The following is a 24,147-nucleotide window of genomic DNA, read 5'->3' on the forward strand; positions in this document are numbered from 1 at the left end:
AATTTAACTAAGAAGGAGAAACCAAGAATTACTTTACTTTTCTCAACTGACGATAACTATAACAGAAGCAACTTCTTCGTAAGGGCAAACAGCAAGAATTGCTTTTGAACAGCTTCAATTGAATCTACATAACACCTATAGGCGGGACATCGCACAACGGAGGCATACTCAAGTATTGGTCTAACCAAGCAAATGTATAACGTTTTTGAACCACATCGTAATGAAACCAAGCGCGGACCTAGCTTTACTTAAAGAGGTGATGAACTTAAACAGATCCTTGAATGATCTGTTATGCAGGTATGAGCTTATCCATTTCACTGGACATAAAGCGAAGCCAGAGGCTCGGAGTTTGAAGATCAATAAGTTATAGTTAGCTAAGTCAAACGCGAAAGTTTCGTAAAAACAAGATTTACCTCTCCGAAAGCCACGCTGGAATGGAGAAATATAAGATTCAATAGCAGACGCTAGCAGCTGAGTAACAATTCGCTCAAACAATTTAGTTAAGACATTCGATTTCTCTGCAGTTGTCAACGTGATGTCCATTTCCATATTTGTAAATTCGAATAAGGAATTTACTCTGCCAACACAAAGGAAAAACTCCTAATTTTAAAGATTGATTAAAAATCATTGAAATAACACCACATGGCTCGATTAGACATGTTTGAGGGGATTCCATCAGGTTCAAGCGCAGAACTATATTTTAGAGACTAGAAACCATCTTACCCATCATTTTCTGAGATGACCAGATTGGGAATCAAAACCGAGCTAGATGTCGGATACGAATAGTTGATTTAGCAATTGAAAAAATTCATCGGAAGTATTCGGCAAAGGGGTTCGAGCTTTCAATATCATCAGAGGAGTTAGATTCAATACAATGAACATGCGATTGATATATATTATGTAAAAACAAAATTTTTATAAATTTTTTCTATATAAATTTTATCGTAAAACTTGGCGACTATACGACCTGAATTAAAGTAATATTCCGCGTGTACACAAATTTTCAAAACGTAGTAATTAACGTATTGAATTTCTTCAGAAGTAATCGTTAATTTCGCTCGTTTCTATAAAAAAATCTCATAAGACTCGGTAACCCTAGTCTGTGAGAATAAGTAGTGAAAGCACAATGTGAGGAAATTTACAAAAGTATTAAAATCGAAGTTACATTAAAAAATAATATTTAGGAAATATAAAAATTTTATAAAAAATATAAATTTTTTGAATTGTTATCACCAAATGTAAGAGCTATTCTTGTATTGAAAAATTTAACAAGTTTATTAAACATAAAAGCCATAGATATGCATGTGTATGCGATTGTTTTTGTCAGTTGAAAATTTCTTATTAAAACAAAATGAAAATGCGAATGAATAATGCATTATTTAGTTGAAATAAGTTTTAAACTTAGGTTTTTATTTTTCTGTAACGAGACATAAAGTTAACTAATAAATCTAGTTATAATTTGGTTTCTACAAAACTCACTCATTATCAAGCGTTATCTCGGTTTTTTTTTTTTTCAATTTAAAGGAGAAAATGCAGCTGCAACTCTATTGTAAATTTTTTCTCTCTCGTTTTTCATTTTCGAATGATTGCGGGTGATGGCAACTTTAATCATTTGTATATATTTTTACATTCTCTTGTATACCGTTTACATATTATCTGACAGTTTTCCATTGTTACATTTTTTCTTAAGCTCGGTGCACTTTACTTTGCGTGCGATAAATATTAATCCTTCCTTGTTTTTTTTTCTAATATGAACAAGATTTCCTTCTTTAAGCAAAATAATTTGTAAAAAATTGTTTATTTCAATTAGCAAATAGCGAAAAATTATTTTAATATGTTCAGATAAAGCATATAAAAGTTGTTTCGTGTTACATAAATTGATAAAAAAAGCGAATAGTCGATCATATATACAAGAATGCATACATAGGAAAATAAAAGAAGTGTGCCCGTCGTGTATGTGTATATAAAAAACGGGAAGTCATAAAAGGTCGAAATTATCAAAAAAAATTGCATGTAAGCATTCGAAAAAGCCTTCCTTTAGCTTTAAATTTACATGTAAGATTAAAAACTTTTTTAAATTTCCAAAAAAAAAAGAAAAAGAAAAAATAGATGAAAACTTCGAATATATATATGGGTGAATAGTTTATAGTATCATATCTCTCTTGGGGTAAACGCCCCAAGTTTTTCTTATGCGGCAAATGCCTTCGAGTTCGTTAGATGGTGTTTTTGGTGCGCGGGTATTGAATGTGTGCTAAAAACAAATGTGTGTACCTTGGATTTGTTTATATTTTGGTATTTTATACTTTTAACTAGTGTCCTACAATTAATGACGTCATTTATAAAGCAATCTTTTTTTTTTTTTGTATGTATTTCCAATTGCGTGCCGTTAATCATTAACACATTCTTGATTGCATAAAAGCATTTGTGTACATGCCCTCGAGCATATATGCATATATGGATGCACGTAGTTCTTTTTTGCGATTGGTTTTTGTACCGTTGTGTATTCGTACGAAAATTTCCATAGAAGAGGTCACATGAAGCGACTGACTGCATCCCCCCCCCTACTCTACGCAGAATTCTTCTAATTTATTTCAATTTACTTATTGTATCCCCAATGAAGATAAAAACTCAGAGTCGGAGAATCTCAATTATAGTTGTTTGACGGTATTTGGCTGTCAGTTAATTGTAAATCACTTACATGCAAGCATTTTTATTATTCTTCAGCAATAGTTCTGCTCTGGGCTCATTAACATAATAGTTGTATTTGTATTCCGGACGAATGCATTTGTTTGTTTGTTGACAGGCATCAATCTTTTTCTATGCAAATTATTATTATTATTGTAAAAAATTACAAAGCAGTTGATAAGTTTATCTGTAGCTGAGTTAGGCTTTTTATTTCCTTTATCGCAATTAAGTGCGAATTTTTTCTCTTCACAATATTTGTTTACATGGGGGAGAAGCTAATTATGTGACCTTAGAACACTGTCATTTGGATGAAGCGTTAATCATGTGATAAGTCAATGGTTTCACATGAAGAAAAAATAAGTTCAACGTTTAAACCTGAAACTATTAAACCGCTGTGCCGGTATATGATGGTCGTACCTAGAAATAATTTCATTTTCTTAGGATCGTTTGGAAAAGTTGTGGGGACGGCCAACATGGGCAATAAATTCGTTTCATGTCAAAGATGCCATAAACCATATGTTAGTTTAATCCTGTTTTGATTGGGCCTTAGTAGAACTTTTTGATAGTTGAATACCACAGAAGGTTGAGGCCCCGACCAATAGGCCAAAAAATATTTTCCAGACATGTTGAGCCTCTTAGAGGATTTACATTGTTTTAAAAAATCATTTCGTTGTGATGCGATATGTAATGCCATTCCTAAGAACTGGACGTAACGCCTTTAAACCAGACAAATACACGTCCAAGAAGTAATTTACCAGAAAAAGATCCTATGTGCAACCTCGCCAATTAAATCCTTGCATTTCAGATATATAGAACTGTGGGATGACGTTAGTAGTATTGGTCGCGAAAAAGGAGAGAGTGTAGAGAAAGATGGAGTTCTTTGATAATACCCCGTCATACAATTACTGTGATAGTTTCAAGCAGCGTGAAATAATCTTTTTCTTAAACGAAATTTCTAAATTTTCCATTGCTATAACGGTCTGGAAATTTACCCGATGAGATTTGTTCGTTGATCGAAATCATTTTCAAAATTTTCAAACGAACTGACTTTTACCGTTTCTCAGTTAATACTTACAAAGGAGGCAATGAAGCTTCTTAGTCAAAGTTCTTATAATTTTGTGCTATCCCTCCCTCGCTGTCCTTCGAAATCCGAATCTCGAAACTCAGACTAAAAGTAGGTAAAAAGTGTTCGTAAATAATACGCAAAATTTAAGTTTTGAAACGAATAGGAATCATTTGCAAACATGGTGCCAATAGTGGTGGCGTCAACGCGTCTAATCGCGGCCGTAGATTTAAATACACTTCCTGGCAATGATTTGCAACCTATTGAAATGGTTCCATTTGAAAGCTGCTTCTACTTAAAAGTTGTCTTGAATATGTACTTGGGTTACTTAAAATGGTGAAAATATTTCCGAAAGGCTTTCTGCAGCTTAATAAAATCTCTATTGATGTGGCAGAAATTCAAAATTTGTCCCGAATCGAAGTTTGAATTCTGACACGTAAGAAAGTGGTTTGACCAAATCTTTTATGCCTAACGGTATCCCAAAAAAGACTAAATAAAAAAGGAAAGGAATTAAATTTTGGGTGGGCGCGGCTCCTTTTTTTATGCGTTCAGAATACAAGTGGAAATCTGTATCGTGCTTCTGTCGCAGTTTATGAGTAACGAGCAAAAAACCACAAAAAATAGAGGTGCTGTCAAGTTTTAACACATAGGCGTGTCTTTTGAAAAGTTTAGGTCACGTTTCAGCTCGTTTGCCAATTCCTAGGCTATATCTTCATTACTGCTAACTGGAGAGTTCTTACCACCAATACTATGCAGTTGGACAGACGGACAGATGGACAGGCTTAAGCGCATTCTTAAGTTGTAACAGTCCGGAAATTTGAGTTTTCAAAATTAGTTTGTGCTCGTTATAAAGGTATTAAAAAAACTCAAATTGTAATACACTGTAATATTGGGTAGGCGGGGTGAATTTTTTTTCCATCTGTACAGGCACTACAGAATTGCTCTTAACATGTACATTCAAATTTTTGTAGATTTATCTGCTGTACTTTATGAGCAACGAGTAAAAAGCCAATTTTTAGACCTTTTGAAAAACGTATGTGTGTTCGCTTTACCTAGTTCTGTAGGCGCGTTCTCCGAGCGAGTTGGCCGATCTTGAATACCACTCTGCATCTTTCTGTTGAACTTGAAGTCTATAGCTCAGAGTCATTTTTGCTAGCTTGGGACAAATATTACAAAGACGGACGGACGGACATGCTTAGATCGATTCATATTTTGATGTTGATCAAGAAGATATATCTACTTTGTATGGTCTGTGATGCTTCCTTCTAAGCGTCGCAAACGTTTTGACAAAATGAATATACCCCCATCTCTCCGTGATGGGTATAAGGAAAACATAAAAGTTTCGGGCAATTGTGTCTGAGAGTTGGAGTATTTTGGGGGCATTTAGGTTCAATTATATTAAATATTATTTCACAATATAAACAATTAAAAATTTTGTACAAATCTGTTGAATTGCTTTGGCTTGTGCGCAGGTAATGTGGTGGTAGTGAGTAATTTTGTTCTCTTTGTGAAAAAAAAATAAGGTTTTGAAAATTTGTCTAATAAATACCTTAAAATGCAGCATTTGTTTTTTTTAAACGTGAAAAGTAAACTTGAACGCTGCCATCCACATTATCCTGTTTCAACTAAGTTAAAAGATATATATTTTTAATAAGAAAGAAAAACAACCAACATCTATGCAAAAAAAAATTCCGTCTTTAGTGTTCAATACTGGAAAAATATTTTTAAATTTACAGTCTTACAGTCTCTTAGTTAAGTGTTTTACTGATAAAGAAAACAATCAAATCTCACTGCCGCCAAGCCAGTTATCAGCATCAAGCCGCTACTTATAACATAGAACAAGAGAAAAATATAATTTTTGGCCATATTTTCTGTTCTTTATTCCCGCTTGACAACAGTGAATCATGTCGGAGGAAAATCATGTGGATGTCGCTAGCAGTACAAATGCAGGGAAACAAACTTCCCCTACTTCAGACACGGTTGATCATATTGATGAGGAAGAGCGGAAGCACAAAGAAACACATGAATCTGATGATCAGACTAATGAAGAATTTATAAATGCAGAGAATGCATCACCCATAAAAGGAAATAAAGAAGTTACTGAAAAACCATATCAATCGCTAGAGGAATTAATGAATATGCGTTTGAAACGTAAACGTGAAATTGACGGCAATAGCGTTGATGGTGAACAAAGGATCGGTGAGCTGGCGGTGATACCTCCTAAACAGTTCCGGTTGGAAAATCATATAAATGAAAGAAAATCAATTATAGAAATTCATCTGACTAGTGAGGATGTTAAGAAGCCATTATTAGCTCCTAAAGCAGTTGCAGAGTTGGAAGAGAACGTTAAACAGAAAATAGCCGACGTTCAACAACAAATTATCAAAGAGCTGGATATCTTCAAACGCGAGCCCTCAGTCTCAATGCCTTCGGCTGAAATTTTTCGAGAGCACCCAACACCAGATACCGTTAAAGGATATCTAATATCAGATACTGTTAAAGAAGCCGTAACAATAGATAAAGTTGAAAGCATTGCCGATGATAAAAGTCGTCCAGAGATATTAGATTTAAAATCTCCTGAAAAGCTTACCCCCATTGAAGTCGAAGCCTCTGACGCAATTAATGAGATTATATCGAACGAAAGCAATGACCAAACTGAGGATAGTAATCATCAAACTCAGGAAAAAGAAGACGAGGAACTATCCTTGGAGAAACTTACACCTGAGGAGGAAATTAAAGATCAAGCATATAAAAAAAGTTGCGAAAAATTCCGGCAGCATTTACCCTGTTTCAAATTACAGAGCAGCGCTTCCAATTCACCTTCTACTGATGATACGGCTAATAATGTCCCGAAAATATCAAAATGTCGCGAATGTCGTCGGCGGACACCCCAGCAAGGTTCCAATGATGTCTATTGTCGGTTCTATGAGTTTCGTTGTCTGCAGTATACACCCGAAGGCCAATTAGTGGTGGCTGGGTTTCCTAATCCTTATACTGATGCTACGCAAGATGATATGAACATTTGGCAACCAGATGCCGAAACCGAGCCAACAGCCGGCTATATGGACATACAAGTATGCCGTTACATACTCCTGCATGTAGGTGATCAATTTTGCCATTTATGGCGCCAGGAAGTAGAAGCTTTAAAATTACATGAAAATCCTAACGAAATTATTGCTTGGAAGAAAGTGGTTCAAGGCATACGAGAGATCTGTGATGTCTGCGATACGACCTTATTTAATTTTCATTGGACATGCGATAAATGTGGCTTTGGTGTATGCCTGGATTGTTTCAAGGATCGAAAAGAGGAACGTCCCCGTCGCAAAACCTTTGCAGGTGACAAACCTCCCAAAGGACGAGACGAATATTATTGGATGCTGTGCACGGGTGGCTCAATACATAACGTAAAAGAATTAATTTTAACACAAATTATAGCCGGCGATGCTCTAAACGTGTTGGGGCAGCTTTTGCATGATGTGCGTACTTTATGGCAAATACCTCAACTTTGTGGCTGTTTACTGAGTCAACAGGAGTTACCCGATGGTGATTTGAAGAATTATATACAAGACATGATTAAAGAGTCGCAATTAAAACAGCAGACCAGCGCTTCATCGCTAGCCACTGAAGAGACAAAACGCAATCAAGCTCGTCTTGAGCAAATACATGCGAAAACCCTCGAATTTGCTAGGGCCTGCGGTATCGATTATGTGCCTGGCCGTTTGTGGACCAAGCATACCTTAGGCAAAGATCCTATTACTACTGCTTTCGATAATTTCAAGCATATAAATTTCCTGCGAAAAGGTCTAACAGGTTATCGGAGATTTCTACCGCCAAGAGCAATGACTTTGGCTCATTCTACGCTTTTGGCACCCGGGGTGCCGCATGAATGGCTTTGCGACGGCAAGTTATTACGTCTTACGGACACGAATCAACCCGACAATAGAATATTATTCCAAGAAGTTTGGAAATGTGGTCAGCCAGTTATGATTTCCGAAGTTGCCAAATCATTGGACTTAGATCTGTGGAGGCCTGAAGCATTTCTGAGGGATTTCGGTGACAAACCCAATGATTTGATTAATTGCCTAAATGGTAATTTGGTCCCTAATCAGCCAATGCGTCATTTTTGGGAAGGTTTCCAATGTATGAAAAAACGTTTATTGGATGCAAATGGCAAGCCAATGTTGCTGAAACTTAAAGATTGGCCACCTGGAGACGATTTTGCTGAAATTTTGCCAACACGTTATAAAGATCTAATGAAAGGGCTACCCATGCCTGAGTACACGTTGCGTACTGGTAATCTGAACATAGCCAGCTGTTTACCAAAAATGTTTGTACCACCCGATCTGGGTCCGAAAATGTATAATGCTTACGGTTCTGCTTTCCATCCTGACAAAGGCACTACCAATTTGCATTTAGACATATCAGATGCAGTTAATATAATGGTTTATGTGGGTATACCTGAAGATGCTGATAGTAAATCGCAAATATCTGCTTCTCATCGAGCGATAGCTATGGGCGGCTGTGAGTTTTTGACACGAGCTAGAGTTTTGCAAAAAAATGTTTTTCCCGGTGCATTGTGGCACATTTTTCCAGCTCGAGATGCTGACAAGATACGTGATCTCTTGAATAGAGTCACCTTGGAAAAGGGATATCGATTAGAACCTGACCATGATCCAATTCATGATCAAAATTGGTATTTAGATGATAAGTTAAGAGCGCGACTATTTAAAGAATACGGCGTTGAGGGTTTCGCTATTGTGCAATGCCTAGGCGATGCTGTTTTTATACCAGCAGGTGCTCCACATCAAGTACAAAATCTACACAATTGCATTAAAGTTGCTGAGGACTTTGTTTCGCCCGAGAATATAACGCACTGCTTCCACTTGACCCAGGAATTTCGACGACTTTCACATTCACATACCAATCATGAGGATAAATTGCAAATTAAAAATATTGTCTATCATGCCATCAAGGATTGCTGTACAATTTTGATGAGAGCCTTCGAAAAGCGTATTGATCAGGAGATGATGGAAGCAGAAAAAATGAAAGCTGAACTAGACGATAAGATAGCTTTGAGAAAAGGAAACAAAAGCCTAGTTAACGGCAAAGGACACCATTTTGTCAAACAGGTATCTGTAGTTGAATTAAATCGAGACGTGATTATAGAGAAATCAGAAGATATCTCTGTTAATGGAGATGGAAACCATATCGATCAAAAGGTGATTTCAATCGAACGAGGACATAGTGAAACTATGGAGAAATCGGAAAATTGGTCGGCCAACACCAAACAAGAGCGTTTTGATGGTCACGAGCCGATGGTAATCGAGCCAGGTTTCAGAGAATCTACTGAGAAGTCAGAAAACACTCGTAACGAAAATCTACTTGATCAGGAAATTGTAGATGCCTATCTGAACCCAGAAAATGCTACGGAGAAAATTGCAGACCACTTACTTAGTAAAAAAGAAAAGTTTATGGGTCAGCAGATGATGGAAGCTGAGTTGATTATTAAAGATGAAGACGAAAACTCCTTAAATTATAGCGAGGAAAAGTCTATCGACGAGGAAGTAATAGAAGCTGAACCAAAGATTAAGGAAGCTGCAGAAGCAAAAGAACACAGCTCAGATAATGGCCACGAAAAGCCTATCGATGCGAAGTTCATAGAAAAAGAAAAACTGACAACTGAGCTAGAGATTAAGGAAACTACCAAGAAGCATGTAAAAGACTTGGGTCATACTATGAAGGAAAAGAATACGAGTTTAGTTAACGAAGACGGAAATTATTTTAAACAAGATATGACGAGCGCTGAACTAGATCTCAAGGAAGCTATCAAGGGAGAAGAAATTACATCACCTATAGACGCAGAAAAGTGTGTTGATCAAGAGATATTAGAAATTGAACAAAATCTTAAAAAAGATATTAATAAAGACGCAAAGATATTGATCACTGATAGCAACAAGTGTAGTTATCAAGAGATGATGGAAGCCGCGTTAGATGACAATGAAACAGTGAAGATATCAGAAAAGCATTTAGATAATGCCAACGGAAAATGTATTGATAAAGAAATGGAGAAAGCTGAACTAAATTTTAAGGAAGCTGTGAATATGAGCGAAGAAGAAACGAGTTCAGCTAATGAAACAGATGAATGTATTGATCACGAGATGTTGGAAACTGAACTGTGTTGCAAAGAAGCTATGAAGAAACAAGAAAACAGCTCTACTAATGACGACGAAAAGCGTACCGATCAAGAGGTAGTAGAAGCTGAGCTACATCTTGAAGTGTCAATAAATGATCAAGAAAAGAGTCCCGTCAAGGACAGTGGAAAGTGTGTTGATCGTGAGACGAAGGAAGATAGCAAGATAACCTTGAAGAAACAAGAAGAGTGTTCTGCTAATGGCGGGGAAGAATGTAGTGATCGAAAGATGATAGAAGTTGACCTAGATCTTAAAGAATCAATGAATAAACGAGAAATGAGTCCCCCTAATGACGTGGGAAAATGTAATCACGAAGAAACAATGGAAGCCGTACCAAGTCTAATAAAGAGTTCAGCTAATGCGAACGAAAAATCTAATGATCAAGAAATGACGGATGCTGAGATAGACCTCAAGAAAGCTACGAATATGAACGAAGAAGAAATTACCGATGAAGAAGAGTCAACTGATCAAGAGATGGTGGAAGCTGAACCAGATCGAAAAGACGCCGCGAAGGTACACGAGAACATCTCAGTTAACGTTGACAAAAAACTTGTTAATGAAGATATAAAGGAACCTAAACTAGACCTCAGAAGATCTGTAAATATAAGCGAAAAAGATATCAATTCAGCTAGCGACGACGAAGAATTCATTGATCGAGAGATGATCGAAGCTGAACTAGATCGCAAGGACGCTGTGAAGATACTACAGAACATGTCAGCTATTGCTGACGGGAAACTTAGTGATGAAGAGATGAAGGGGGCTAAACTAGAGAAAGATACGAACAAAAAGAAAGAAGAAACTAATTCAGCCAATGGCGAAGAAGTGTACATTGATCAAGAGTTGATAGAAGCTGATCTAGATCGGAATGACACTACGAAGATACAAAGGAACATCTCTAGTAATACCAACGAAGAATTGAGTGATATTAAGAAAATTAAAGAAGATCTTGAACAAGCAATAGAAAAGGAACAAGAAACTTCACTTAGTAGTATTGATCCCGAGCTAATGGCAGCCGAATCAGATTGTAAAGAAGTTATAGACACGCAAGAAAGGAGCTTAGCTAATATTGACGATAAATGCACCGGCAAAGACATCACGGAAGCCGAGTCTAATTTTAAAACGGAAATGAAGAGAGAAGAAAAGAGCTTAACTAATGGTAGCGAAAATCTTATCGATTCAAAGATGACGAACGCCGAAGTAGACTTTAAGAATATGTTGAAGAAGCAAGAGGAATTTTGTGCTAGCGAAAGCTCCACTAAATAAAGATTTTGTTTACTTAAGTATTATTATTATTATAATTTTCTATTTACGCAATAAAATTGACAAAAATTTTAATAATAACAATCATAAGTTTAAAGAAGTAGCGTTTTTTTTTTTCAAAATTTAAAAGGTTTAATTTTTTTAAGGCTAAAGGATTCCCAAGCATTAAGAAGTTTTGTATAACTTTTTTTTTTAACTTTAGTTGCAGTTTAAGGAATAACAATGAACGTCCTATTAATGAACAGAAATCCAACCATTACTGTTAAATCTGTCAGCAACTGATTATCTATTAATACTAAGAGTCAATTAGTGTATACCGTAAACACCAGTGACAACAGCAACAACAACAACAACTATTTTGTATATTCCAATCAATCTAATTTTTTAACGCAATTAAACTTAAGTATTAAGAACTGTCGAGCGCCAAAATGACGGTAGACTTCAATGATTACTTTTGGGTTAGTATCTTTACTTTGTCTTTTTTTTTTTTCTTTTTTTTTTTTTTTATAAATATCTCTAATATGTTTTATTATTTTAGGGCGAGAAAAACAATGGCTTCGATGTTTTATATCATAACATGAAGTATGGCTTGGTTGCCAGTAAAGAACTCTCGGAGTTTTTTCGAGAAAAATCCAATATCGAAGAGCAAAATTCCAAGTTGATGTCGAAATTGGCACATAAAGCCAGCACCGGTACGTTGAATAGCACGTTCGCTCCCGTATGGACAATACTACGTACATCGGCTGAAAAATTATCCACTTTACATATGCAAATGGTGCAGAAATTAACTGAGTTAGTTAAAGATGTCGCTAAGTATGCTGATGAGTTGCATAAAAAACATAAATCAGTGAAAGAGGAAGAATCTCAAACGTTGGATTGTGTTAAGGCCATACAATCATCTACAACGGAAGTTCAAAAGGCCCGAGACCTTTATAGTAATAAAGTACTAGAATTAGAGAAGTTGCGTAAAGATAGTGCATCACAGAAAGATATTGAAAAACTGGAAACAAAACTGCGTAAATTACAAGAAGACTATAAGGTGCTACTGGAGAAGCATAATCCTATTAAAAATGAGTTCGAAAGGCGTATGACACAAACATGTAAAGTAAGTGTAAAAATGAATTTGAAAAACACGTAAATATATTATGGTGGGCCGTATGCCGCCATTGAATACCCTACGCCACTGCATCCAATATGATCATTCATATAGTGAGCAAGCTTAGATCGATATAATAAAAATAGGGTTATCTCATGTCCTTCTGGATTTTAAATACGTCGCCACTAACTTAATATAGCCTTGTACTACAAGTGGTGTAGAGTATAACAAACAATTTATGCACGTATAGGTATACATATGTATTTACATATATGATTGTAGCGTTTCCAAGAAATCGAAGAAGTGCATTTGCGTCAAATGAAAGAATTTCTTTCTACTTATTTGGAGTTGTTACAAAACAATCATGATATGGTGGGGCAGGTGAGCTTAATACAGTAATTATCTTAAAAGACATTTTAAAATTTTTTCTATTTAGGTACATTCCGACTTCAAACGTCAATTTCTTGATATGACGGTGGACAAATTGCTGGAACAATTTGTTTTAAACAAATATACCGGTTTGGAAAAACCAGGTATATGGAAAACATATCTAAACTAAATTTCATATAAAATATATTGTAACCTCTTATTTTATAAATAGAAATGCCTGAACTTGAATTCATTCCACTTTCCATTAATCAACAATTGTCAGCTACGTCTGCTACACGTTTAAATCAACCTAACACAGCATCGATATCGTCTGCTACTAATTCCAATTCAGCTACCAGTATTAATCGTGCCGGTGCTATCTCAATGGATCAGCGTGGTCTGGAGGCGTCTTCATTGGGTAGTACAGCTAGCGGTAGTGTTGGTCTCGTTAATAACGATGATACAATAGTAGCTAGTAGTGCTAAAATAACTGCGTCAGCAATAACGTCTACTTCACGCCCTACATCACCGGAATTAGCACCAGCATCGGCAGCAGGAAATGCTGCGGCGACTAGCAGTAACAGCTCTACAGCAACCGCTACCACCGTAAAGAGCAATTTTCTTAATTGGTTCTCTTCAAACATTCCCAGCAAATCGCATCAACAGCAGCAACACAGTGTAGGATTAAATGCCACCGCGACGACCAGTGCAAGCGGAAATTTCGGTATGGCTAGTAATGGTACCAACAACAATTCAATATCTACTAGTACTACCACCACCACAACAACTAGTACATCCACTACCAATACCACAACCAAAACTACTACCACTGGCACAACCATCAAAAATCCCCTTAACTCAGAGCTTCAGTCACTGCAGGATAATAATAATCAAGGTTCATTTATGTTGTCTGCGTTATCATTAACTTTTTTTAGTTGTTCATAATCAAACAAAAGACAATTTCTCATCTTTTTTCGTTTTGTATTTATTCAAAATTTTGTTTTATGTTTATTACTAATCCGTTAAGTTCTTTATTTTCATTATTATTATTATTTTGTATATATTTATTATATTATGAACCTCAATAAGAGCACTCACATCATCAACACATCTTACTAAAAACTTATACGTAAAAGTTTGCGGCAAAATGTAATTTAATGGGTGGATATACGTAGTATTTAGATATAGACATCACAGTTTCTATATAGTAAGCATATATCAGCTCTTATAAAGACCCGAATTTTCCCTAATGGAAAAGCTGATAAACAATTAGTTTCTGCTGAAAGGATTATAACCGGTGCAAATGCATTTTGGTCAAAAAGCTGTTCTGTTGATGTTTGTTGGCTTATAAGCTTTAGCATTTTGGACGGTCTTGATACCGAACCTTGACAAGACCATTCAATATTCGTTGCAAAGTTTTCAGTCCAATTCCCCTAAAGTCTCCTTATAAGCGTTTGGTTTAAATTGCTTTATGAACATTTGACTGGACCTAAGCAGACGTGACTGAGCCTCAGTAGAAACAGCATGTATATAGAAAACACTTGTGCTTAGTAGACACTTTCAGGAAAAACTAAACAGAAGTGATAGCACTGCGACGCTTCGGTGGAAACACCGATTGAGGCCTGAGTGTGGGATGGGGCCTCTCAAACAGCCTCTCGTAAGAACGATTGTGCGATTTAAATTTTGATCTCCAGGGATTTTAGAAACAAACGTGTAACGGAACGAATGTGCGAATATCGTTAAATACTTGCAAAACCTTACATACATCAAGGGGATTAAAGGGCGACTTAAGTTCGAATTATGGACAAACAACAAATGCTTTGCCATTAAAAATCCGTTAAACAAAAAGTTGACAATTAAGATTATAAATTATTAAAAAGAGGTTCTATTGCTTTCCAATATCTTTTGACTTTAAGAATTTTATTATAAAAATAGTTGTTTTCTTTTTTTGCGTTAGAGTGACTTTTTAATATCTATTAGAATACTTTTCTTAAAGCACCTTTATCAGATGATTCACATAGCTCATTTCACATCACAAAACAAATTTTTATTGGTCAATCTCGATCATCATAGCTGCTTCTTTGATGGTAAAAATTTTAGGATTAAAATATCTTTTACGGACTGTAATTTACAGTTTGTACTTACGGACACTGGGTAGATGGTCTGTTGAACTTTTAGACGATTTTCGTAAATATTTGGGCCATGCTTCACGAGTTATAGTTTTTCACTTGTTTAACAGATTTTTCACCTGTTACCCGCAGATCACAATCAATTTTCGAATTTGTTTCACTTTCCTAACCTCAATTTTGTGCCTATAAGCATATAATAATAACTTAGCGGCAATTATATAGCCGGCCGAATTGATCGGTTCTGATCGATGGTGATCAAAAATGTGTAGATATGTTAAGATTTCTAATACGTGTTTTTTTTTTTTTTTTTTGTATTGCAACTTAGTAATACGTCTTCCTTCTTCTCTGGTGGTGGCTGTAAAAAGGCGAAGTATTTGTAATAAATGGACAAAAAATTTGTGTTCCTTCATTTATTTTTACTTACCAATGTATTATTTTGTAGCTTCGCTTGTCTTTTGTTAATATTACCGCAGATTATTATTATATGTTATAGATATTCTTTATTTATCCTATATTTAAAATCCATAATTATTATTACTGAGTATATATTTGCGATTTATATATGTTCAACTAACACTCAAAACACCAACTTGGTTTTATGATAATTTTCAAAACACCTAATAAATACTTGAGATACATTACAATCGCTTTTTTTGAGGAAAAGTACGTCATTTTCAATAATTTATCACTTTCATATATATACGAGAACTGATCGAAAAAATTGTATAATATTTGAATTTTCGAGATCATGTTGAATTATCACAATTCATTTCATCTTATACCACAAGACGTGCCAACTCTTTATTATCGATTCAAAAAATGACTAAAATCTGTCTATTCGTCTGAGTGTCTAATGTTTATATATGGTTTTATTTAACCAATAGATTCGAAACATTTCAGTCAAATCTGGAGCACAAATAAGTGTTAGAACAAAGGCTATTGAAAATAATTTGGATCGAAATATTTTTATGAACTATTCCTATATAGACCCGTTCTTTGAAAAAACTGCCCAACAAATCAGTCACGTAGTATATCAACATACGAATAAATGAGCAAAATCTTGCTGAGATGAGATCACTTTTCAATCTTTTGTTGCAGTATTTCATGACGGAATTTAGCGATTACATCCTTAGAAACTCTCAGCCATTTCGCAACATATTTTCTTAGCGTATTTTTGGGATAAAAAAAAGAGAGTTGAGCGGCTCTGACACAGGCATAACATACGTTACTTACGGGCATCGACATGAAGGCCTTGATGAAAACCTCGTACAAAAGCTTTAAACATTTTAATTTTCTACTTGTGTTTTCTTGATCAAACCTCGTATTTTCGTCGATATTTTTTGTTGCAATACTTATTTACATAAGGCAACACTAACACCAACTACCAGCAATCTAACTATGTTTTATGCTAACTAATAAAAGTGTTGTAAATACTCCCTTGTTTGTTATTATGTATCTATCGTTGTGTATACAGCCCTCAAACATATGGAACGAGATGCCTTAACAATTGAAACTAATGACAACAACACCAACACCACTACCACCACTATCACCACCACCACCACCACTACTACCACTATAACTACCATTAATACTAATAGCACTACTACTAGTCCTACTACTACTACTGCTTCTACAGCAACAGCAGCAACATCATTACTACCGAATATTTCAGCTATTGGAACAAATACTAAAAAAATGACCGAACGTTGTATTGCAACATCAACAACAAATCATCATTTTTCACCACAAAATACCACAACATCATCAACGTCTGCTAGCCTGGGCGGCGGTACATCATCTCAAAGACGTACCACTTCACTATTGAATATATTTTCTTCAAATTCCCAGGGTATGAAAATAAAAATCAAAGTCAAAATCAAAAAATCCTTACTTCTTACGCCACACGAAACACACACACATATATATATATACATATATCTACTTTCTATCAATATGAAGTGAATGACTACGTTCAACTGGAAAATTTAAATGGCTTTCTTTGCTGTTGTAATTATGTATAAAACTTTGATCTGTGGAAGAACTGGTGGCAATTAAATTTCAAACTGAAATAAAATTTTTCTTTAAAATTTTTTTAAAATTTCAGAATTTTTTTTTTATAAAAAAAGTTGTAATTTATTTATTTCTTAGTTTAATCTTTAATTATTTATTTTTATTTATTTAATTTTATTTAATACTTTAAAACTGGTTGGTGTTTGAGTTCTTCTTTTCTGTATTCTTCTGTTACTGTAACGCTGTTCTAACATTCTTGACACTTCAAAGAATTTCTACTAATCTCCTGAACTTTAAACCATTCTTTCGTATAAAACCTAAATATTTCAAAGAAACGATAAATAATTTTCTTTTATTTATTTATTTTTTTTTTAAATAAATTTTGATAGTGTCTGGTATCCTGCGCAGTCGTCGTGATAAGGCCAAGACGAAGAAATCGAAAAAAAAGAAAGATGGTGATCTGGGTGATAACATACAAGAAGAACGTACCCAAAGGTGAACAAAATTGAATATTGATTGCTTTTCATTTATTTAATAATTTCCATTTTAGTGTCGATCGGCTTAATAGTGGTTTAGATTATGATGATCATAATCGAATCAAAAGTCAAAGTACTGTCGGTAGCAGTGCTATCGGTTTGGCATTAACTTCTACCACTGGCAGTAGTAGCGGTATTACTATCGGTAATGTGGATTCTTCTGGCTCCACCGTTATAAATGCTACTGCCATCAGTTCGACAACGAATATTACTAATAACAACGCTACCACCAATATATGTGATATTTTGATTAATAGTTCAGCTAGTGGCGGTGGTAGTGGTGGCGGTGATGCCTTAATTACGAAAGCGAATAGTTCTGGAGTAACTATAAATGCTACAACCGTCTCCAACAACTTTAAAGGCAATGAAGTTGATGAAGATGGTTACAGTTTACAGCCACCTAAAGAAATTGCTTGGGAAGAAAATCATGAAAATGGTAAGCTATTAGAAAGTTGTGTAAATTATGTATAAAAATTGTATGATTTTTGCTTTCCAGCGGGTAGTTTCTATTCTGATTCCGATTCAGATTCTGATAATGATAAACCCGAAAGACGTATACACGTTAAAATAAAGCCTCTTAATAATGGTCAAGCCCCAATGTCGGCCAGTGTCGATGAACTACGCGCTACTGTCGAGAATATATCGTTATCGCCTACAGGAGTATTTTCGGTAAGTAAAAAGAGGCAGTCTTAAGCTATAAATAGTTTATTGTTCCCAGCTCTTAAACGAAAAGAAAATGACTTAAAACTAAAGATATCCATAAAAGGCACAAAATATTTTCCTAAAAATATCTGTTCGTTTCGAGTTGATAAAAAATCTTAAAGCGAGAAAGTTTACAAGGCTTACTTAATGCCATTTCTATACAATACTCCTTTTTTTAAAGAACTATAATTTAATCGGATGAAACAAGAAAAAAAATTGGAAACCTTATAGTGGGACACGGCTCACCCTTAAATACCCCACACAACTTTGTGTGATATAGTTCTTCACGTAACGACATTTTAAAATAAGTCCTTATATCGGGAGTGGTCGAAAAACTAGTCCGATCCAACGCATTTTCAATGGCCTTCGTCCTTGGACTAGAACCTATCGATGTACCAAATTTTATCAAAATATTTTGAAAATTTACGACTTGTAAGTTGAACACAATTAAACAGGACGGACACATAAACTTAGATTCATTTTCTGAATCGATCAGTAAAAATAAAAGGGTCATCTATCTCAAGTGTTTCTGAGTTTTGCACACGCATAAGCTTAAGATATTCTTGTATTAGGCAGTGGTGTTAGGTATAAAAATTCTACCAAGATCTATTAGCCGTTTTTGTTTTTGCTTATTTGATGGGAACGGTCTTAGTTGATTTTTATACATCATATTGGGATATGGGCGTAATTCGTCTAAAGACATTTACCCGTAACCGGCAAACAAATTTTCAGTAGAGTTATTCAGTTGTACTTCTCTTTGAATAATTCGGACCGCCATTAATCCAAAAAACCAAAAGAAAAAGGTTTCTTAATTCTTAGCCTAAGAACTAATTGAATATCTTGTTATATAAAAATCTAAACATCATTCATTATAGTCGAGAATATCTTTTCGCATTTTGCATGGTGACAGACAACGGGTTCCAGGACACATCTTTAAAAAGAATAAAAGCGTTTAGTCGGACAGCGACCATTGTTAAATATCCTACGCGTTTAGGCCACTTCATCTAACACGAATCTGTAGTCACTTTTATTCTAAAGTAAAAAAAAATTTATTTTTTCATTCTATGTAAAGGCATGCTTTTCAACAAAATTCTTGAATTCTTAGAATTACATCGCTTATAACGGTTATATTGCATGAAATACCTTATATTGGCAATATACAAAAACAAGAAAGAAAGTGATATTCGAATCCCCATCACTACGAAAATCTTTGGATTATATTTATTGTCATAAAACAGTGAATGGGACAAAATTTATCTTTTCTAACTTTTATTTCATTGAAAGGTATTATTAAGAAAATTTAATTGACCAGGCTATATTTAATTTAGAATTAACATACCTAGCTTACCTCATTCCATTTGGAGAAGTCGTTCTATTTGATAGCATACGTTGTGGGGTTCAAAGCATTTATTTCAGAATTAACACAATTTTTAGACAAGTATGTGAGGTATGTACGGAATAATTTTCAACATTCTTTCGCTCTTGTTTAACGTACGAGTGATAAGCAGAAAAAGGGAAAAAAGTAGAAAAATAAAAATGCGATTAGACACATGAACCTGCTTACATCGGTTTAGAATTTCAGGGTAACCAAGACTATGTACACCTTATAAGATCTCTGAAGCTTCTTTCTAGATATTACAAATATACTGACAAAACGAATATAAAAAGTAGACCATTTAACCATATAAAGGGTTAGCTTTCGTAAAAAGGATTCAATAGAAAGGAGTTGAAAAGTTGACCAACCTTTTCGAAACTTTGCAGGTCAACTTAGTACGGCGAAGCATTATTATTACTCAGCGATTATTTTGATAATTACAGCTTTTTTTCCCAGTGAGGACTTTCTCAAGAGCACACGTTAAACTGATGCACTTAACACATTCTCCATAGCGTTCCATAGAATTAGGGCGAGATGTGTCATTACATCAAATTTCGTCATTCGAAATTTGTGACCTGCGGCTTAAACACAAAAGCACATGTGTACGCATCGGGCGGACAGACAAGCTTAAGAACAAACACCACAATAACACTCTAAAAAAACAAAATATTTTCTGACTATTTTTGTTTTTGTGATTGAAGAGAGGATAGTAAAATAATAATATTGGAGGAGATTGTTAAGCATACGTATTAGAAAACAAGCCAATTGTGTATGGTTAGGAAAATATTGAAAAAGAGCAACACCGCAGTCATTCTCGCGGTCTGCCCGTTTTTTAGTGTATACGTAACAAAACAGAAAGTGGAGGAAATTTTGTTTAGGCAACTTTGAAAAATTTTGTTTCGAAAAAAACGCCTTTAAAAAGTTTTACGTACCTGTGCATACTATCATATAATAGTGTTTCACAATTGCATTTTTTGACTTTTTAAAATTTTGCCACATCCACAAGGATTTTGAAATCTGACAATTACAACCAATAAAAAAATTGATTTTCTGAAGAATTTACAATAGAGTTCCTCCGTAAAACAGTTTAGAAACTAATTGCGAAATCGTCAGTACCGTGAAAGATCATCAAAGTGCCCGTCTTTTCTAAAAATTATTTCGAAAATATGAAGAGATTCATGTGATATTACCATACGAAGGTGTGCGTGCAAAAGTAAAACTTCGAGCCGTTAAATCGTAAATTATGCTCACCTTGGATCGACTCTTTTAACATTTTCCTGAAAGATTGTATATATTCCGTTTACGGTAAAATATACGTTATATTTGGCAGCGCAGCATAGGTCGATATATGTGCCAAAATTTTTATATATATTTAATAAATTTATATATTTTAGATGAATAAACGGTCTCTTTGAAATATGGAGGAGATATTTTTCTTAAGGAAAAAAAAAGGTCAAAGTTACTGATGCGGTAATGTGGGAAAAAATTAGAAAACTATCAGTGTCTCAGATCAGTCTATTCTTGGTGAATCTATTTATTGATCTTTCTTGATGGATGGATGTTTTGTCAAAACGAAAGCTCTGAAGTCATTGTGGTGTTTTCAATGGGCATGAATTTCTCAATCGCTTTTCCTATTTACTTTGATCAAGAAAATGTATATTTTAGAAAGTCTCTAGTCGTTAGCAAATCTAATGTACAGATCAATTATTTGGTATTTAAAAAAAGTTTTTACGTAAATGCTATTCTCCTAGCTATTTTTAAAGGCGGAGTAATTTTTTTCGGTAAACTTCCGCCAATCAAGTCTTCTTAAGGATGGGTGCAGCAAGTTGGGCCTTGTAAAAATAATTTGATGTGTTTTTTGGATCCTTGTATTTCGTAAACTTAATTGAATTATTCATTGTAAAGAGCGCTATTAGGCGTCGTATAGGATCATTTCTAATAATGTCGCATACTGAATAGGTTTTTAATCAATTCACTTCAATTACAACATAGCATCACAGTCAGCAACTCCAACAACCATCGCGGCTAACGTCACGGCAACAATCACCGGAAATATCGAACGCGTCAACGCCAACGGCCACTGTACATCCATACGCGCCACTGCAAAGTCCCACTTTATCCATGTCTAACAATTCCAGGTTTGTGTGTTACAATTTAATTCATTTTTTTATTATTGTTGTTAATATTCAATTCAAATAGATATGCCGATCTGGGTGATATATTCTCGGAATTAGGTGATGTTAGCATCTCTGCGCCTGCATCTGCAAATCTTACAAAGACACAAAGCCGGCAAATACCAACACCCACGTCGGGCACGGGCACGGGCACGAATAGCAGCATAGCTATACCGCGACCGCCTTCAAGGCGTTCGGAAATGGTGGTGGCCGGTGCTAGAGGACGCATAAGTCCGGCTCCAATAAATGCTATGAATCGTGCTGACAGTATTGGTTCTTTAGAATTTCGTACTGCTATCGGTGGTATAGGCTCATCGCGCGGACCTTCACCGTTAACAATCGGTATTTCGGATACCATACCTTTGGCGGTCGCATTCCATGAGATTATACATGCCTACTTTAGGTTACCACCATAGATTTTTCGAGTTATTTGTGAAAAGTTGAATTTTCAATTTTATTTCTCTTTCTGCAGAGGTAGTGATGAATCTCGTTGTCAAGTGAAAATCTCCGGTGATATGATGTTATCATTTCCTGCTGGCATAGCCGGCTTGCTGGCCAACAATCCCAATCCAAATAAATTGGGTTTTCGCATCAAAAATGTACAAAATTTGGATAATTTTATACCAAATAGTAAACTAGTGCAAGTGTAAGTATATAAGTGGTAACACTTAACTAGATTTATCATTTATCAATTATATATATATATATATAATTGCAGTGATAAGAATCAATCCAGTTCGTTTAGTACAATGTTGGAATTTAATATGCCCGCATTAACGGCTTTATTAAGACGTCAAGCAGAACATAATCCTACGGCATCATATTTCAATGTTGATATTTTAAAATATCAAGTACGCACTAAACCGGGTGCCAGCTCGTGTCCATTTCAATTAGTTAGTTATTGGAAATGCGAGCCGACATTTACAGCTTTAAAAATTGATTACAAATACAATAATCATGCCATGGCTAGTGCCTGCCCTCTCTTAAATGTTACTCTTTCCGTACCGGTAAATGGTTCAGTTCGAAATGTGCAGTCAAAACCGCATTCAGCATGGTAAGTTTTTAAGAAAAATAGAAATCCATTATGTTTATATGCCCATTACTCTCTGATTGTAACACGATATGGATATAAAATATGGCCATTGAAGGTATTATAATTATATGTTGGGTTCGTTTCGCCACGTTCGTTTATTCATCACCTGTTTTTTTGGCTCTTCGATGTACGAAATTTCATCAAAATATATTAAAAAATCATGACTTGATGCACAAGCACACTTTGACTGCCAGATAGACAATCTTAGATCGATCAAGTCCTGTTGGTTGTTGGAAATTGTATTACATTTTGGGTAGATATAGATTTGTCTCTCTTTTTGTCTGGATTCTTTTGTTGGGATGCTCACAATTTCGAAAGTTTGGATCAAAAGCTAGGCCTTTCTTTACTTGGAGGCCATAGGTCAAATTTGAAAACTAACGTAATTAGTCTATGAACATGCCCACAATAGAAAAATTATTGTAGATTTTTTAATATAGGCATGTTCGAGATATTGCTATACATGAAAATTGATCTTTTCAAATGCTTCGTGAGGAACCCGCTTTCAACACACCCATAACCCAATAAAATCTTTTGACATTTTGTATTGGTTTGAGTTGGTAGTCAATATTCATAATATGCCAAAAGGTGAACACATGATTTTCTTAATTTTTGTTATTATTGGATTGAAGGTTGGGAGAATCGAATCGTTTGGTTTGGAATTTTACGGATATTTCGCAAAACTCTCCAGACGGTGGAGTGGGAACGTTAAGAGCACGCTTGGAATTAGGTGACGGACCATCAACCCCTGCCTTACTTAGCACTCAATTTAATTGCGAAGGTACTACTTTGTCTGGCATTGAGTTTGAATTGCAAGGCAGTGGCTATCGTTTGTCTCTCGTTAAACGACGTTTTGTATCGGGTGCGTAGAAACATTTTAACCAACATATCTAGCATTATAACGTTTCTAAAGTGAATGTAATACATTTATAGGTAAATATGTATGTGAAGGCGATGGGATACGCAGCACAACAACGCCTACACCACCGTCCGTTGGTTCATCTAGTCCATTTTCGGCTAAATCGAATTGATAACTTCCTTATGTCTTATAACGAAGAACGACAATTGGGTGGTAAAGAGAGAAATAAAAAAATCAAGGGATAAATCTGGCAAAGAGAGAAAGAGAAAAAGGAGTCGAAGTGAAAGACCAAGAGGAAAGAAAAGAACCATAGCGAAAGAGAGAGAAGACAAAATAAAGATATTACAACAATTGCCTCAATTATTGTGTTAGCTAAATACAAAAAAAAAAAAAAGAAAAACTATAAAATTATTTTATATACTATTTCAACAAAAGATAAATCATATAATAATAGCAATAGTAGCTAAAGTGAAAACAAATTCAAACTTTTTTATATATATATTTTGTTTTTGTTTTGTTCTAATTTTTTTCTCATTCTCTCTTTGAACAATTACTTGTTTTTCTTTTTGAATAACACTCATATATTATAGCTAGGCTCGTGAATT

General features: G+C 34.9%; 2 protein-coding genes across 6 annotated transcripts; both read left to right on the forward strand.

Moving 5' to 3' along the window:
* Positions 1–1,829: 1,829 nt before the first annotated feature.
* Positions 1,830–23,936, forward strand: LOC119642728 (F-BAR domain only protein 2). Of its 5 annotated transcripts, none has more exons than XM_038041996.1 (16): positions 1,830–2,013; positions 11,402–11,657; positions 11,738–12,304; positions 12,578–12,676; positions 12,732–12,828; positions 12,897–13,572; positions 16,407–16,645; positions 17,196–17,301; positions 17,357–17,778; positions 17,839–18,011; positions 21,412–21,557; positions 21,619–21,996; positions 22,066–22,239; positions 22,312–22,647; positions 23,316–23,545; positions 23,617–23,936. In XM_038041996.1, the coding sequence occupies exons 2-16, from the start codon at positions 11,628–11,630 to the stop codon at positions 23,712–23,714; spliced, it is 3,771 nt and encodes a 1,256-aa protein (XP_037897924.1). In that variant the 5' UTR covers positions 1,830–2,013; positions 11,402–11,627; the 3' UTR covers positions 23,715–23,936. The 5 variants fall into 5 exon arrangements, with proteins under 5 accessions (XP_037897924.1, XP_037897920.1, XP_037897921.1 ...); XM_038041992.1 differs by having other exon boundaries at positions 1,831–2,013; positions 12,897–13,388; positions 16,433–16,645; XM_038041993.1 differs by lacking the exon at positions 1,830–2,013 and having other exon boundaries at positions 11,628–11,657; positions 12,897–13,388; positions 16,469–16,645.
* On the forward strand, positions 4,474–11,202 carry LOC119642735. The gene is made up of 2 exons (XM_038042003.1): positions 4,474–10,712; positions 10,743–11,202. Exons 1-2 carry the CDS (start codon positions 5,653–5,655, stop codon positions 11,200–11,202), a joined length of 5,520 nt encoding a protein of 1,839 aa, XP_037897931.1. The 5' UTR covers positions 4,474–5,652.
* Positions 23,937–24,147: the final 211 nt, after the last annotated feature.

The sequence above is a fragment of the Glossina fuscipes genome, unplaced genomic scaffold (assembly GCF_014805625.2).
Source record: "Glossina fuscipes isolate IAEA_lab_2018 unplaced genomic scaffold, Yale_Gfus_2 257, whole genome shotgun sequence".
Classification (NCBI taxonomy): Eukaryota; Metazoa; Arthropoda; class Insecta; order Diptera; family Glossinidae; genus Glossina; species Glossina fuscipes.